This window comes from Fukomys damarensis, unplaced genomic scaffold (assembly GCF_012274545.1).
Source record: "Fukomys damarensis isolate Sample0158 unplaced genomic scaffold, DMR_v1.0_HiC HiC_scaffold_6, whole genome shotgun sequence".
In the NCBI taxonomy this organism is placed as follows: Eukaryota; Metazoa; Chordata; class Mammalia; order Rodentia; family Bathyergidae; genus Fukomys; species Fukomys damarensis.
The window spans coordinates 42,940,024-42,956,517 of NW_022900918.1; the positions used below are offsets into that span (position 1 = coordinate 42,940,024).

The 16,494-nt window shown below is 59.2% G+C and overlaps 1 protein-coding gene across 12 annotated transcripts in view; it reads left to right on the forward strand.

Moving 5' to 3' along the window:
- The window catches only part of Mcf2l (MCF.2 cell line derived transforming sequence like), a 74,908-nt gene that overhangs the window by 42,851 nt on the left and 15,563 nt on the right, over positions 1-16,494 (forward strand). For all 12 annotated transcript variants that reach the window (XM_010619940.2, XM_033760981.1, XM_010619939.3 and 9 more), the window contains 11 exons: positions 6,425-6,544; positions 9,022-9,138; positions 9,635-9,784; positions 10,414-10,538; positions 10,929-11,043; positions 13,093-13,212; positions 13,513-13,704; positions 14,103-14,294; positions 14,571-14,730; positions 15,614-15,687; positions 16,012-16,088. In XM_010619940.2, the coding sequence (XP_010618242.1) occupies positions 6,425-6,544; positions 9,022-9,138; positions 9,635-9,784; positions 10,414-10,538; positions 10,929-11,043; positions 13,093-13,212; positions 13,513-13,704; positions 14,103-14,294; positions 14,571-14,730; positions 15,614-15,687; positions 16,012-16,088 (1,442 nt within the window). The remainder of the gene's footprint in view (positions 1-6,424; positions 6,545-9,021; positions 9,139-9,634; positions 9,785-10,413; positions 10,539-10,928; positions 11,044-13,092; positions 13,213-13,512; positions 13,705-14,102; positions 14,295-14,570; positions 14,731-15,613; positions 15,688-16,011; positions 16,089-16,494) is intronic.

Consider the following 16,494-nt stretch of genomic DNA (forward strand, 5'->3'; position numbering starts at 1 on the left):
GTCCCATGAGACACGGGGGCCTTGTACAGTCAGCCTCTGGCCTGTGTCCGCAGCATCTGCACAGTGCTGTGATCAGCCAGCTCTCCGTGTCCCCAGTCCCACTGCACGTGTAGGTCCCCAGCACATGGCTCTGATGCAGGCGCATATGGGACCCACTTGGAGGAAGCTGGTGTGGGCACCATGCCCTCGCAGGTGCCTCTGTGATGCAGTCAGTCCTGGTGGATACAACAAGGTCCCTGGCAGGTGTGCGTCACTCCACAGGAGGCTGCATGGGTGTGACGTGCGTGACAGCAGCAGCATCCCGACCAACCCAGTGCCCCTGTCAACTACCAGTGTGAGGAACCATGGTCCTGGATCCCTGGTCAGGACTGCTGGCGTCCGCTCCCCCTGGGGTCAGGCCCTCTACCTGCAGTGACCCTCCAGCCACCTGTGGGTTCCACACATGCTGACTCACATTCACACACTCCTGCCCAGTGCCCCCCTGCCTTGGGTCCTAACTGCACTCTTGGCTACCTGAGCATGGAACCTAGGTCACACATACCACATGTGCCACGGTACCAGCGCTACACACTTCGCTCCTGCCTTAGGTGATGGAGGTCCCTGGACACAAAGCTGCTTTTTAAGAAATGCAGTTATTTCTTGCCAAAGCTGGAAGTGGTCCTGGTGAGACTGCCCCAGGCCGCCAGGCAGCCTACAGCAGTCCAAGTCCAGTGAAAGTGTGGTTTCATCCTCTGTAACGTTCAGAATCAGGCATTTCTGAAGCAAGTACCGTGAACTTTAAAGTTTCATTATGTGGAAATCATCACTGAAAAATCAGCATCTGAGTTTTTCGTGAATCTTGAATCCATGAGCGGTTTAGAAAAGCAGAGCTTAGCATCTGTCCCTCCAGCTGTCCCAGTTGCCTTGGACTCGGTGCTTTCCCACTCTTGGGATTTTCTGATGTGTATCCCACATGCTCTGGGTGCCAATGCCCGGCACTGTGCAGACCTGGGTGTGAGCAGGAGGCCCAACCGGCCGGGAGCAGCAAGGCCCTTGAGGGTGGTGGCCGGGCACAGGCAGCATTTGGGAGTCTGTGCGTCCTAGTCAGGGTTGGGGCAAGACCCCGAGAGCCAGGCCCACTGCTGTGCCGTACCAGAGCCCCTCCAAGTGGCTGGGGCCCCGAGAGAAGCCTGGTGCCTCAATAGCACCGGGCAGAGGGTCGAGCAGGAGACCTCGGGACTCTGGTGCTGCTATATTGGGGAAAAGCCAAGTAAGGCCCAGGAAAGGGAGCAGGGTGGAGGACAGTCCAGTCACCTGCAATCAAGGAGAGCGTGGGTGGCTATGAGGCTCTGCAGGGAGGGCAGGGAGGATATCCAGATTCTGTCCACACACGCTGCCCATGGCCAGAAGGGCACCGCACTTCGCCCTCTGGTGTGGGCTGCAGCCTGTGCCTGGGGGCTGCACTGGGGTGTCCAGCCGGAAGCTGGCACTGCAGAGGCAGGACTGGGGGCTTCTCGCTCTCTGCCACTGCCTGGCCTCCTGTGAGACCACACTTACGTAATGCCCCAGACTGCGGGCTATTCTTAGCCACTGTGCATGCTGGCTGCTGCACTCAGCTGCCCCCAGGAGTTCGTTTTTTCTTTGCTGGTGCCTTCAGCTTGGCTATCAGTAGAAAAATAAGAGGTGGCAAGAGCCAGAGTCCCGTGTTCCTGAATTAAGGCACCCTGTGCAGGTCCAGAGTAGAGTTCAGTTGATTGCAACCAAGCGTTGGCGCGGGAAGTGTCTCCCCAAACAGGTCCCTTGTCACATCCAGCAAGCGCAGTTGGTGACAGTGAGGCCAAATGCAGGATCCAGGCTCCCTCTCTCAGTCACAGGCTGGGTTCGGCGTTTGGGTGCCTAAACGGGTGTGTGTTTTCAGAATAGCTGAGTGTACGCCGATAGCTGCTACTGCAAAACCTAACCCCGGCTCCATCCCGGTGTGTGTGAGCACATGTGGAGTATGTGTCGACGATTAGGGCTGGTCTCATTCAAATGGAGCCCATGTCCTGGGATGTTCCTGCAAGGAAACTGAGCTCAGAGCAGTTTGAGAGTACCGCTGGGTCGGTGTGGGCAAGCAGGGTGGCCCTGTGCAGCTGCAGTCTCTGCCAGCGGGAGAGATCCAAACCAAGCACTGCAGAGCCTCCAGCCCAAGGTCTGTGTCAGAGCACCTCTGCACCCAGCCCTGCTGCTGTACCCTGGCCCTGTGGGGTCCTGGGTTCAGGGAGGAGCAGGCTGCAGGGCAGGGAGAGCTACCCAACACTGGAGAGCTTCTCAGTGGAGTCAGCGTTGTCCCAGTGAGGGGCTGAGTGGTGAGGCTCAGGCCAGAGAGGCGCCTCTCACAGACCAGGCAGCAGGGCCCAGGCCACAGGACAGTGGCCGTGCAGTCATGGCCCTCACTAAATAGGTGGAACTGCGGTCTGAGGGGTGGGGACCCCACAGTGTGGGCAGCCAGCTGGGACCACAGGGACAGGGACCTTGTGATGGGTGAGGACAGCTGGGAGCAGTCACCTAGACGTCCCTGTCCCCAGAACCCAGCTCTTGTCCCACCGCAGGACCCAGTGCTCCGGGCAGTGGTGAGCTTGTCCCTGCAGAATATTCCAGAGGAAAGGGTCAGAGGCCTGTTAAGAGGACTGTCCTCCCTGCAAACTACAACAAACGGCGTGGATGGATGAGACCACCCGAACAGACCAGTGAGGGCAAAGAGGTACAGACTTTATTCACCTGGGCGGAGGTGGGCAGACAGCAAGCGAGAGGCTTCCAGCCCTGAACACAGAAAAGGCAGGAAGCTTTATAGGGCATCGGGAGCGGTCTGGCACGCCTGGCACGTGTAGGGGTCAGAGCGAATATGTGTGCTCGGGGTCCATGCAGCGGTCAAGGCGGGTGTGTGGATATTTTCAGGTGACTCGGCATGGAGAAGACGCTGTACTTCGTAGTTGTTACCTTGTGTTGGGAACATCCCGTCCTGCGCTCTACGTCCCAGATAGCATGGCTTTTCAGGCAGAGAGAGCAACGGCTGCCTGTTTTGTTGTGGTTTTTCATATCTTGTCAAACTGTAGCTTGGAATTAAAGGGCATATTCACTCACCATGCCACACCAGATCGAGCCTGACACAGCATTATCCCTTCCTGTTCCTCACTAAATGAAGCTTCTACACAGTGTCCGTCGCAGTCTCAGCAGTCAGGGGCGGGGATCTCAGGGCCGCTCGGGCCCCACTCCCCTCCTGCAGGACCGTGACCCCCGAGGTGTGGGCGATGCAGCCCCAGGCCGCCTGCTCCTCGCCTGCGCAGTGCTGTGCTGCATATCCCCAGGTGCCGGTGGAGTGCGTGGGCACACAGCGTGGGCGGGGTGTGGGCCTGGAGGCTCTGGCTCTGTCAGCCCCTGTGGACCACGCCCTCCATGCAGCAGGACCTCATCCCTCAGCCCACTTCCTGGGTGCGTAGGGCTCCTACACATGAACAGGACACCTGTGTCCTGCGGCTGAACATGGATCAGGAGGGGGAAGAGGCCTCTAGCAGAGAAGAGAGGCCCATGGGTCAGTGCCTCTGTCCCCGCAGTGCTTCATCCCAGAGAGCCTCAGACCTGTCTCGAGGGTGTAGAGGGCACAGTGCCTCCTTACACAGCCACGGGCGTGACAGGCAGACACACCCCACTCGTGCAGAGACACAGAAACACCTGCACACATGCATAGAGACACACATGCACAGCCACACACTCTGACACACACGCACACACACAAGCTGTCCGCTGGCACAGGCACAGACCCCCTACAGCTTAGGTGTGCCCTGTGGACAGAGCCGCCTGTGTGGCCACACCTGTGTCCTCAGGACAGAGCTGCAGGGTGGCCCTGTCCACACTCAGGATGTCGGTTCTGGAGCAACACCTCTGTCCAGTGAATGGTGCATAACCAGCCTTCCACACCCTTGTGCCTGTTTGATCTTCTGCTAAAACCCACACCCGACTAAGGGTGATGCGTGGCACCCACTGTCCCCTCGTCCGTCTCTGGTCCACTTCGTTGTTGCGGTCTGTGGAGACCTGAAGTTGGTCTCCTGCAGCTCTGTCCCACTGGCTCCTCACACCTGTCCCTGCTGGTCATCTGAGGACCCTGTGTTCTGGGTCCTCTCCTCTGTCATTACCAGATCCTCCAAGATGGTGCCTGGGGTGGCCTTGGGTGGGCTGAGTGTCCGTGGATCGGTTTCGCCTGACCCATGGGGCGGCGTTGGCCCCCACGTGGCTGTGTCTGTGGCCTGTGGTCCGTGCCTGCCTGTGGCCACTGCTCCCTCCCACTCAGCACTCCCTGTCCTCCTGCGGAGAGAAAGGCGTTGCCTTGACCCTACAGAAATGCACACCTCACAAGGAAGAGAGGAGCTCTGGATGACTCGGGGGTCATGCAGCCTAGGCCTGGGGAGGTGAGCCCAGCCCTTGAGGGCGGCGTGCGGGGGTCATCCAGGGTAGGAGAGCTGGCTGTTCCCTGGCAGCGGGGGCTCCTGGACCCCCAGCCTCACTGTCACCCGGGGGAGGTAGAAGGCTTTCACATGTACCGCATCCCCCCGAGACTCGTTACCAAGAAGCACAGGAGGATGTGCCATGCGATGTCCGGGTGGTGCGGCCTGCGTCCCCGGGAGCCAGCGTGTGTGGGCTGTGCAGTCCCTGCCCTCTGCCTGCCCGCTTGAGCATCTGTAGTGCAGACTCAGGTCTCTTCGTCTAATGCCGAGGCACAAGGGCCCAAGTGCATTTCAGTGTCACCTGCACGTTCGTGGGCAGCTGTCAGGCACATCTGCCTGGCCAGCTCTCGGCTGCTGTTTGAGATGATGAATTGGCAAGGGCAGGCTGGCTGCAGTGCGTGGCTGGGGGCCTCAGTCTTCGTGCCCTGGCTCTGTGGTTTCTGAGGTGCTCTCGGCCTCACCTGACGTTGTGATTTCCCACCAAGTGTCTAAGAATATCCACAGAGAGCCAGTCAGCGCCTGTTTCTGCCTCCCAACTCTGTTGGGTCATCACCCCTATTCCTGCTCCTGAGGCCATCCGCATCAGCCCAGGAAGTAGGCGGGATGGCTTTCGTGTGGGATAGAAACCTACTGCTGTTTTAGGGTCACTCGATTAATTTACAGAAGGACATTGTTTGTACCCTCCATTCCAACCTTCCATCTGCTCATCTCTATTTTTTAGTTAAAGTTATTATTTCAGAACTTTCCTCAGCTTTTAATACAAAAGGTTGAGTCCAGAGTGAGGTGCCATGCGTGATGGCACACACCTCTAATCCCTGGGTTCTGGGATGCTGAAGCAGAAGGATCGTTAAGTTCCAGCCCAGCCTGGCAACTTAGTGATTTAGCAAGACCCTCTCTCACAATTTTAAAAGATTTAAAAGGGACTGAGGACGCAGCTCAGGGTGAATGAAGGCCCTGGGATTAATCCCCAGTATCACTCCCACAAAAAGTTGGCTCCAAACCAGAGAGAACTTAACTTGCTGTTGTTTACATCCTATGTGTTTCTGTACACTAAGCCTCCTCACTTGGCTGCGATCTTGCAATTATCCTGCTCAATATGAATATTGCATAACTTACAAAATGGAAATCTTAAAGCAGAGGGCTGGGACGGAGGAGTGTGCCCATGTCCCCCCTCTGGTGGTCCAGAGGGTGCCCGAGGCTGCCTGCCCTGCCAGAGAGCTGGTGTCCATGCCTCGCTTTACGGGTAAGGGCCTGGCTTTGTCCCACAGGCTGCAGCACTGCCTGACCCAGAAGCTGGTCTGTGACATGTGACGACCCCTGTACGCAGCCCTGAGTGCTGGGCTCACCAGGTGGTAAAACCGCAGAGTTGGGAAAGCGTAGTTCGCTTTCACCTCCAGGCAGCCTGCTGGAGCATGGCGACCATTGTCACCAGCTGTGCAAGGTGTGGGGCTCCCCTGGTCGCCCTGAGCAACTTCAGGTCCACATGCACATGTCTAGGTTGCTGTTTTTGACAAGTACGTCACTTCCTCTGACAAGGGCCTGCACACTGGGTGGTTCAGACAGATGGGATCTGGGTGCTCTGTTCCATTCTGGAGCCTGAACCTAGGAGTGACAGAGTTGTCCCCGAGTCTATGATGAGTGCTCTGGGTACCTGGTGCTCCGTGGAAGTGTCGCCGCTGTCTGCCTCATCTTTATGTGACGTCCTGCTGTGCACACCAGGGTCCAGAGTCCCCTCCACATGAGGAAGTCATCGGCAGGGCCACATCGTTGCCCACAGCTGCCCTGTGCAGGCCCTGTCCCCACCGAGGTCCCCTGTGAGTGCAGGGAACTTGCACAGACAAGCTTGAGGGGCGCAGTCCACCCGAGCCTCTGCCTCAAGGCTTGGAGACAGCAGGCCTTGAGGCACTGCCAAAGCAACCCAGGCCTCACCTGCCCCCGAGGACACCACACCCTCTTTCTCCCAGGCATCTTTCCCGGCAAACCTGCAGCTGGTCCTCGTCCTTCGCCCGACAGGATTCTTCCAGAGGACCCTGTCAGACATTGCCTTCAGGTTCAACAGAGATGACTTTAAGATGAAGGTGCCGGTGAGTATGCCCTGTGCTGCAGGCCGGGCTGGATCAGGCGCCTCCTGGACCCCTCAGTCGGCCTCGGGCTATAGCCAAAATCAAACCCTGCAGGGCGTGGTCCACCCCCACCCCTGTCCCCGTGCCCCCAGCAGACAGTGCACGTGTGCCACGGAGACCCTGTCCTGTCGGACTGTGAGTCACAGATGTCCCCACGCCTTGGGGCAGGTGTCCCTGGGCCTGTAGAAGACGCCTGGGCCACCCCCCCGCCCACTTTGGGTGCATCACTGCACTGTAGCGTGCTCTCTTGTCCCCTAAAGAACAAAGCCTCTAAAGCCCCCAAAGGCCGCTGTAACTCAGGAGACAGCGATGCCTGGTCCCACCTCTGTGGTGGCTCCCATAGTGGCCCTGGGTGCTCGTCCCTCTCACATAGGGAACAGCAAGCAGGGACAGAGCTAGCTGTGGGGCTCCCTAGCAGTGCCCCCATCTCCTCAGGGAAGCAGAAGGACCTGGGCGCAGGTGACTGCCTACTGTTCCGGGGTCCTGGTGGCAAATGCCCGCTTTTCTGCCCCACGTGAAGCCCCATCCCTGCCCTGTGCCCCTGCAAGCGAGAGCCCTGACTTGAGCACAGCGGCTCCCCGGTGTTGGGCTGTCCCACTTGTCCTGCCTCAATGGCCCTGCCCACCTGTTTTGTCTGAGAAGGCCCTGCCACCTCCGTAGCACCCACATGCCCCAGAATGGTTGTGACTTGGAGGCTGGGCGTGCAAGTAGTGACGCAGCAGCAGGACATTCTGCTTGGTGAGGCCGCCGGGAGGCACCTGTGGGCTCTCTGTCTGGAGCCACCCTGGTAGCCCGTAGGGTGACAGGCTCTCTCTCAGGTCTGTGGGATGCCCTGCTCCCCAGTGCCCCAGAGCACCTGTGTCTAGGCGGTGACTCCGTCCAGCGAAGTGGGCACTGTGCTCTGCAGCCCGTTGGGCAGTGGTGTGTCCCATGGCCTCATGCTTAGAGTGGCACTGACGAGCCCACAAGCCCCCCTAGCAGCAGCCCACACAGGACGACGCTCAGTGCAGTCTCAGTGCAGAACGGCACAGCGGCGTCAGCCAGCAAATATTCCTCACCGAGGCACCTTCCCCAGAGAGTTAAATTCATCATGTTACCGTGACCCATGCACCTGTGTTTACGGCAGCACTGCTCACATTAGCTGCATCTGGGAGGCAGCTCAGATGTCCATCCACAGATGAACGGATAAAGAAAGTGTGGTGTTTCCACACAATGGAGCTCTGCTCAGCCATAAAAAAGATAAGCTTGAGGCATTTGGTGATGCACTTAGAGACCATGATGCTAAGTGACATAAATCAGACACATGAGCTTACATACATCATGGTTTCTCTTACGTGAGAAGCCCAACATGTACGTAAATTCAAGAGCAAAGTCATGGAAGATGCTAGGAGACAGGGAGACAGATCTTCGGCAAAAGGGAAGGGCACCAGGAGATGTGGAGGCGGTTGAGAACGAGGGTGGGATGTGCCCGCACACGTCTCCGCTGCGGAGTGTAGTCATTAGGGCAGAACCCACCACGCACCGCCAGCTCACTGACCCGCAGACAACTGGCAACTGCCACAGGGTTGTCTGGAGGACAGGCTGTTAGCATGCACAGCACAGGAGTGGAGAAGCCCCGAGCACGCCTGGAGCCACGTGGGGCTCTCAGGACCTCGAATGGTGACTCGGCCTTGGGTCCTGGCAGGGCCAGGGCTGTGGGCCGTGGAGCGGAGTTGCGTTGGAGCAGAGCACACTGTAGTCTGCCGGGACTCGAGGGGTAAGCTGTCACGTTACAGTGGCCAGTGTGCTTGGCCGGTGCTGGTGACAGCCATGCATGCTGGCAGGGTCACCAGGTCCCATGCGCTCAGCTGAGCACCACCCTCGACTAATCCAGGGTTTAATAATTCATGGAGTGGCATCGAGTAACAGCCAGCCCAGCCCTGCGGACCTGCTCTGCTCTGCTCTGCTCTGCTGGATCTGCCTGACAGCTCACAGAGCAGAGGCTAAGTTTTAGCCTAAAACTCAGGCTGGAATGGCCTCAGGCAGGAGAGCAGGAGGAAGAGACGCTTCAGGGCAGGAAGCTTTGTGTGCCGAGCAGATCCTGAACTGGGGACGGCATGTTTGGGATCCCAGCACTCTGGAGTCTGTAGGCTGCCCCCTCGGGAGGTGGGGTTGCGCACTCGGTGTCAGAGGTCCCATTGGCTGCATGCGAGCTCCTCTACTGAGGCCCGCATGTGTCCCCAAACCACCATGGGCCCTCCACTGTGAGTAGGTAGGATTCTTCACAACATGCCCATTTTACAGATGAGGAAATGGAGGCACGGAGAGAATAAGCACCTGCAAAGTCAGGGAGGTTACAGCTGGACTTAAACCCAGGTCCACTCGAGTCTGACGCCCAGTCACCACCCCTGCCCGGCTCCTCCACACCTGCTCTGCTGACTGGGCTTTGTTCTCCCCAGGTCATAATGCTGAGCTCAGTGCCAGAACTGCATGGCTACATCGACAAATCACAGCTGACCGAGGACCTCGGGGGTACCCTGGACTACTGCCACTCTCGCTGGCTGTGCCACCGCACGGTGAGTCTGTCCCCATGCCCTGCAGCCTGCGTCCTCTTCACGGTTAACCCAGCCAGGCTGCTTCTGCACCACGACACAGTCTTCTCCAAAAATGATCCCAGCAGTGCAAGTCTCCCTCCCCAGGAATGAGGAGATGGTCTCAGCAGACCTTAGTCATCTGAAGAATAACATGAGTAATAAGTTCGGGAGTGGTTTGCTCTGGGCCTGGAGACAAGAAAACGCACAACCGTGTGCTGTTGTGGTTTCAACACAAACACACACTTAGTGTGGAGGGCGACAGACGCTGGAGGGCCAGCATGACTCTAGGAGATGGGGCCATCCGCAGGGCCTGCCTGGTAGGTCTGGGGGTGCTCGAGAGTCGGAGCTGGGCCGGGGTCACTTGCACAGGGCACAGCGGCTCCAGGCTGCTCCTTCTCTGAGGCAGGCAGAGCTCGGTGTCTGCTTTCAGGAGGCCGTGTGCACTTGTGCAGCCAGCAACCAGCATGCTCCTTTCCAGGCAATCGAAAGCTTTGCCCTCATGGTGAAGCAGACGGCCCAGATGCTGCAGTCCTTCGGGACTGAGCTGGCGGAGACGGAGCTGCCCAACGACGTCCCGTCCACCAGCTCAGTGCTGAGCGTGCACACGGAGAAGAAGGACAAAGCCAAGGTACGCGCGACTCCCGGGGGCTGCAGCGAGAGCACGGCTCTTCCATCCTGTGTAGGAGCTTCCCAGATGCCCCGGTGACCCTGTGAACCCTGCAGCGTCACAGCCACAGTGGCCTTTCCTCCAGCATAGCCATAACTCCAGTCCGAGCCAGCTGGTCAGGGGCCACCCTCCGTGAGTGGTGCTCAGTGGCTGGAGAGTGAAGGAGGCAGGATCCCCGCTGCCCTCACCTGCAGGCAGGGAAGTGGTGGTGAATCACAGCCTAAAATACACACTGCGCTCGCTACTTGCTTTCTGGGGTAAATAAGCTGCCACAGCCCGCCAAGCGTCCCGAGGATTCTGCTAGCCACACTCTTGTTCCCATAGTCAGGCTTTTGCCTGCACAGCCCAGCTTGGAAGAGAGATGGGGGTTAAAAAGGCTGGTTTCTGGTTACGTTTTTACCTCGCCCTGATGCCCAGGTGACCTGTAACCCTAGCTCTGCCCTGGTGCAAGCAGGAGTGAGCCACCGACACCTCCCTCTCCAGGGTGGGGCAATGTGGGCACAGTCACACGGAAGAGATGGTGCATGATGGCCCAAGGTCTGAGCATGTGCCCATGTGGACAGGGGTGCAAGGCTGTGATTTCTCCACAGGAGGATCTTCGGCTGGCACTCCGGGAGGGGCGGGGCATCCTCGAGAGCCTCCAGGAGCCACCAGCAGAGGGCACTGTGCAGGGTGTGAACCAGGACCAGCTGGACAGCCAGGCCACAGTGCAGAGGTGAGCCATGCCAGCTGGGTCCTCACCGCACAGCATGGGCACTGGGTCAGGACACAGAGGGCTCCCACCGGGTGGGGTGCCAAGATCCTTGGGGCACCACGCCAACCACCTGAGGCTCAGTTTCCCCACCTGTCAAGTTCAGCAGTCAGAGAGGCCTACCGCGTGTTGGGCTGGAGCAGGCGTTGGAGGCTGCTGCCCCTCACCCTGAGTCAGAGCTGAGGGTGCCCCACGGCCCCTGCCCCTGAGCTATGGGTGACTCGAGCCTGACCTGGTCTGGCCAGGTGCCCCTGCTCTGAGGTGAGGAGGGTGTCCCACTCTGCTGACCTGCCCCCACCTCAACAGCCCGAGGATCAGGGTGACGATCCTCACCTGTGCCCACTCCCTTCCCAGGCTCCTGGCCCAGCTGCACGAGACCGAGGCTGCCTTCGATGAGTTCTGGGCAAAGCACCAGCAGAAGCTGCAGCAGTGCCTGTGTCTGCGCCACTTTGAGCAGGGCTTCCGTGAGGTGAGGCGAGAGGCGGGGTCTCGAGTGAGGGCGGGGCCTCAGGGAGCAGGGGTGGGGCTTTAGGGAACAGGAGGATGGCGCAGCGGGGTGTGAGCGTGGGGCTCGTATGGCTCTGGGGTGGGGCCTTAGGCCAGGGGCCGTGCTTGTGGATGAAAGGCGGGACTGGCACAGGACCCCCTTCTGCAGCTGACATCTGCAGAAAGAGATGTTTGTAGCTTGTTTTTGTCTGAACTAGAGGCCTCTTCAGAGCGGGTGACATTTTTAAGAAGCATTTTATCTAGGGTCCAGGGGCAGCTATAAAGAGTAACCGCAGGGATCCTATGCCCTCCTAAGTGCCCCAGTGGTGACAGAGGTAGCAGGACACATGGCACATCCTCAAGACTGCACAGCCCGGGGCAGAGTCCCTCTGTGGGGCCAGCCATGATGCCTACTCTTCCCGAGAGTGGAGCCCTCTGCGCAGCTGAACGGGCTTCTCCAAGGGCCCTGGCTTGCATGTGGGTGTTTCTGTCATGTGGCTGAGCAGAGCAGCTTCCGGGGACGCACCGAGCCCCCACCCGTGAGGACTGGGATGTGCCCAGGTCGTGACGTGCGTGTCGGTGTGCTGGCATCTGTGTGCCTTTGGGTATTCTCACTCTCCGTGCCCGATAGCCGGTCTGCACATGCTGTCCAGCGTTCGTGTGGTCACTGAGTTTATGTCACTCTCCCATCTGGCGGGTGCGTCCTGGCTCTCATGGCCCAGTCACCGCCTGAGGCCCTGCCTGAACACTGCTCCTGGGCACCGAGCCCTGAGCACAGACAGGCCCTTGGGGATGTGCTCACTGAACTGCAGTGTCCCGCCGGCCTCCTGATGCCTGTGCAGCTCCCTGCATCCCAGGGGAGACCGTTGGGCAGCATCCTCTGCCCTCCCCTGCCCCTCCTGGGTGTCTGCAGTGAGCTGCTGGCTGACAGTCGCTGGGCGACATTGTCCAATCCATTGCTGTGCTGTCTTGGAGTCGGAGCCTTGGGCTGTTCATATTTAATACCCTTTTTACTACATTAGGACTTTACTCTGCCATTTTTATTTGTTCATTCTTTTTGTTTTTTCTGTTTTTTCCTGTGATCTGTTTTCTTCTTCCTGCCTTTCTGTGGTTAGTCGAAAGTTTTTCAGAACTTGGCTTTCTCTAAATTGTAGTGTTTTGGGGGTTTATCTCATGATGCAGGTTTTAGTGGTTGCTCTGAGTGTTTCGTTGCCACGTACTTATGTGCTGTTCTGTCGTGTGCAAACTGTGTGTCGTACACACATGCGGGCCTCTAGAGGGAGGTGAGCCTTCCTTCTCACTCATCCTCCTGTTTATGCAAAGTTACCTTGAAAATTCTCCCTGCCTGCGTTCAGAGGCACATCAGTGTTGAGCTTCTGCTATCAAACAGCCTAGAAACGTGAGCAGTGAACCCGTCGCCTGTGCGTGTGCAGGGTCCAGGACGAGCGAGTCCTATCCTAGTCCCACAGCCCCACAGCCAACAGTGTCTGTGTGCACCTTCACTCTCAGGGTGACGTCTGACAAGAGCAAAAGCTTTCCTAGCTAAAGTGTTGATTGGTGTAGTTTTTAAATTTTGGAAGCTAAATGTGGTGGTCCACACCTGTCATCCCAGCCGAGGCAGGAGGATTGAAAGTTCAAGGCCAGCCTGAGCAATTTAGCAATTTAAAAAGACCCTGTCTCAAAATGAAACATAAAAACTCTATTCTGTGAAACCCTCTGTCTTTTTGCCAGTGCCCGAAAATAGGGTATTTGGGTTACTCTGGAGGTGGGAAGGAAGGAGCCTCAGAACTCCCACCCTTTCCGGACCCCATGGGGCCATGGACAGCACCAGCTGCCATCCCTTCGGCTCCCAGGTGTCCCTGTGTGTGGGTGGCAGGCTGAGGCGCAGAGAACTGACTACCCTGGGGCCCGTGATCCCTGGTGAGCAGGGGCAGCTTGCAGTCTGGCTGTGTCCCAGGCTCCGTCCTCATCCAGCCCTGGCTCCCTGCTGCTGTCCCAGGCACAGCTCTCAAGTTGGCCTTCTCCATGCCAGGTCAAAGCCGCACTGGACGCAGTGTCCCAGAAGGTAGTGAGCTTCACGGACATCGGAAACAGCCTGGCACATGTGGAGCACCTGCTGAAGGACCTGGCCAGCTTCGAGGAGAAGTCCAGCGTGAGGAGGGGGCAGGGCAGGGTCCCCACCTGGCCACCCACCTCGGCCTCAGGCCATGCCTGTCATGAAGCGCGGTCATCTTCTGATTCTCCCTGTCCAGTGGTGCTTCTGTGGGCCAGGTGGCTCCGGTTGCCTCTGGGTCCCCAGGAGCCCTGGGCCCAATGTAGCTCGGGATGAGGGACACCATTAGGCATAAATGAAAATGATGTCCTTCCCAAACCCTGCATCCAACACCCCAGAGGATTAGAGGCCCCAGGTGCCTCTACCTAGAACACCCGAGCAGACTTTCTTTGTCCACAGGTGGCTGTGGAGAGGGCCCGTGCCCTGGCACTGGAGGGAGACGGGCTCATCGACAACAAGCACTACGCCGTGGACTCCATCCGCCCCAAGTGCGAGGAGCTGCGGCACCTCTGTGGCCAGTTCTCCGCGGAGATCAGCAGGAGGCGGGGGCTGCTCAGCAAAGCCCTGGAGCTGCACAGCCTGCTGGAGACGGTAGGTGGCCCCTCCACCCCTGGACTGCTGAGCTGAGCAGCCACTGACAGGAAGTAGCCTCCTGCCTATCTATGTTCCTCTTTCTGTCCACCTGGAGGGTTTGGTCTTGACAGGTGCCTCAGCCTCCAAGAATTCACTGCCACGGTAGTGATTTCTGCCCGGGGACCAGAGCCCAAGCATCATGGTCCTTCCCTTCCCGCTCTCCCCATGGGAGAATGCAGTCCTGGGGAGCCTGCCGCACCCCAGGGAGCCCTGGACGTGGTGTCAGAAGTGTGATGCGCCAGGGCTGTAAAGCTGCCCTACAAACGTGTTGGTGGCAGGCGGCACGTGAGGCGCTGCAGGACGCTTTGGGCAGGGCCGGCGAGGTGCCGGTTCGGACCTCGATGCTCTTTTTCCAGTCCATGAAATGGTGCGACGAGGGCATCTACCTGCTGGCCTCACAGCCTGTGGACAAGTGCCAGTCCCAGGATGGCGCCGAGGCAGCTCTGCAGGAGATCGAGAAGTTCCTAGAGACTGGTGCAGAGTACAAGATCCGGGAGCTCAATAAAATCTACAAGGAATACGAGTCCATTCTCAACCCAGACCTCATGGTAACGCCAGCCAGGGCTCCCCAGCAGTCTGGTCCCTCTGGACATCGGGGGTTCGCTTCTAGGAGGGGGCCCCGGGACCCATCATGCCCCAGTGCCTCTTGACACTGCGTCACCCAGGCTCCTCCTCACCCCACTCCCAGGCACCCTAGGGAGACTGAGACCACCATCCTCCCGTCCCTCCCACTGTTCCCCACTGTGGTCAGAGCTACACAGGACGGGGTGTCCTCAGTGACTGGTGCTGATGTGGCCAGGGGTCTCACAGCAGTGTCATTCCAGGAACATGTGCAGAAGGTCTTCCAGAAGCAGGAGAGCATGCAGGAGATGTTCCACCGCCGGCAGGCCAGCCTCAAGAAGCTGGCGGCCAAGCAGACGCGACCGGTGCAGCCCGTGGCCCCCAGGCCGGAAGCGCTCACAAAGTCACCTTGCCCATCCCCAGGTGTGTGTGGTGGCCTCTTGCCTAGAGAGCCAGGGTCCCACTGTGGGCCCCACAGAAGAAGTGCCCTCCACGTACTCCTGCTTGCCCAGCCTGGGTGCAGCCAGCGGTTAGCGGTCTGCCAGAGCTGTGCAGCCCATGCCCAGGCTCCCGCAGGACTCGGCCACAGGTATCTCCTGTGCCTTGTCTGTGGCTGCTATGGCCCTGGGCAAAGGCAGAGTTGGGTGCTGTCGGCCGAGTCTGTGCTGAGTTCCTAGGCAGCTTCGTGACCCCTGCCTACCATTCTCCATTGCAGCCAGAACGTCCTTCCTTCCTCGGCCCCAGCCTGCACAGGCCCTTCCTGGCTGCCCACCTTGACCAAGCCGTGTCCTGACCCCACTGGCCCACAAGGGCTCACAGCCTCCACTTTCCTGGCCCTGCTCCCTGCCCTCCTTCCAGGTCAAGGCCACACTGTGCATTTCTTAAAGATGCCCCTGTCCCCTTACCTTAGAGTACTTCCTGTCTCTTTCTCCATGGTTTCCTCCCCAAAACCCAGGAGTTTAGGGGGCTTCGACATGTCAGCCATGGGCCTCGGCCTTTGGCAAAGGTCACTCGCTAGCTAGTGCCTGGGTGGCTTCTGTGTGTGTGCTGGGGCAGGAGAGGCTGCTCTCCCACCCGTGTGGAGGCCCCTGCTCAGTCCTCCCCCTCCTCTGTCCCAGCTGTCCCCTGAAGTGGGGGACTCGCTGCTCAGCCCCGACCCTCCCTGCTTCCTAGCCATCTCTCACCTTACCTCCCCTGTCCATGGCCGCCTCCTTGCTTCTCTCCTCTGGGCCTCCTATGTCTTTATCTGAGCGCTGAGGAAGGCTCAGGCAGAACTAACACCTTTCCCCACCTTGCTCCAAACCAGGCGCCTGGCGTGGACCTGAGAACTACGGCTCTGAGGGCAGCGCACTGCGGCGGGGGCCCTACCGCAGGGCCAAGGTGAGGCCATCTGCTGCCACGACCCAGCTGTGTGCTGCCACCACCCCATGGGATGCGAGCTTCACTGCCACAGCTCCCTGTGAAGCCCATGCCCCTCTTGTGCCCATGCTGGGCCTCCACAAGGCTCACCCTAGGGTGTGCAGGCCCCAAGGCTGTATCTGCCCCTCAGGATCATCCCTGGCAGGAATTGGTGGCTCCAGGCTCTCAGGCCCCCAGGGCACCTCCCCTCCTCAGGATTGTCCCCATAGGATGATGCCTGATCTGCCCGTACTGCTGCAGCTCCAGGCTTTGAGAGTCTATGCTCCTTGTGCTCTTCTCCCACAGAGTGAAGCGAGTGAGAGCCGGCAGGGCAGGGGCAGCTCCACAGGGGATGAGGAGGAGAGCCTGGCCATCCTGCGCAGGTGAGCACCGGCCTCTGGCCTGTGTGCAGAGCTGGGACACACATGGGTGGTGGCATGCACCAATCCGAGCTCACGTCCACTGGGCCTGGAGTGACCGGCCACGCTACTGAGTCCTTACGGGGCCCTGGTCACCTCTCCCATGGAGGGAGGCTGCCTCCTGCCAAAGGCAAGTGTAGGCCGTGTTCAGAGCGTGCCCAGGACCCCGTCATTGCCCTCCACTCCTGATGCTGCTGAGACCCTGCCTGCTATCCACATCCAGCCGAGCTGCCCCCTGGGCCCTCGTCGGTCCATGGGCAGCAAGTGAGCAAAGCCGTAGGGCAGTCCTGGGAGCATGACCGGACCAACGTGGACACCAGGACCCGGGAAGCCAGCACCTCCCACCCCAGAAGGCCCCATACACCTCTCT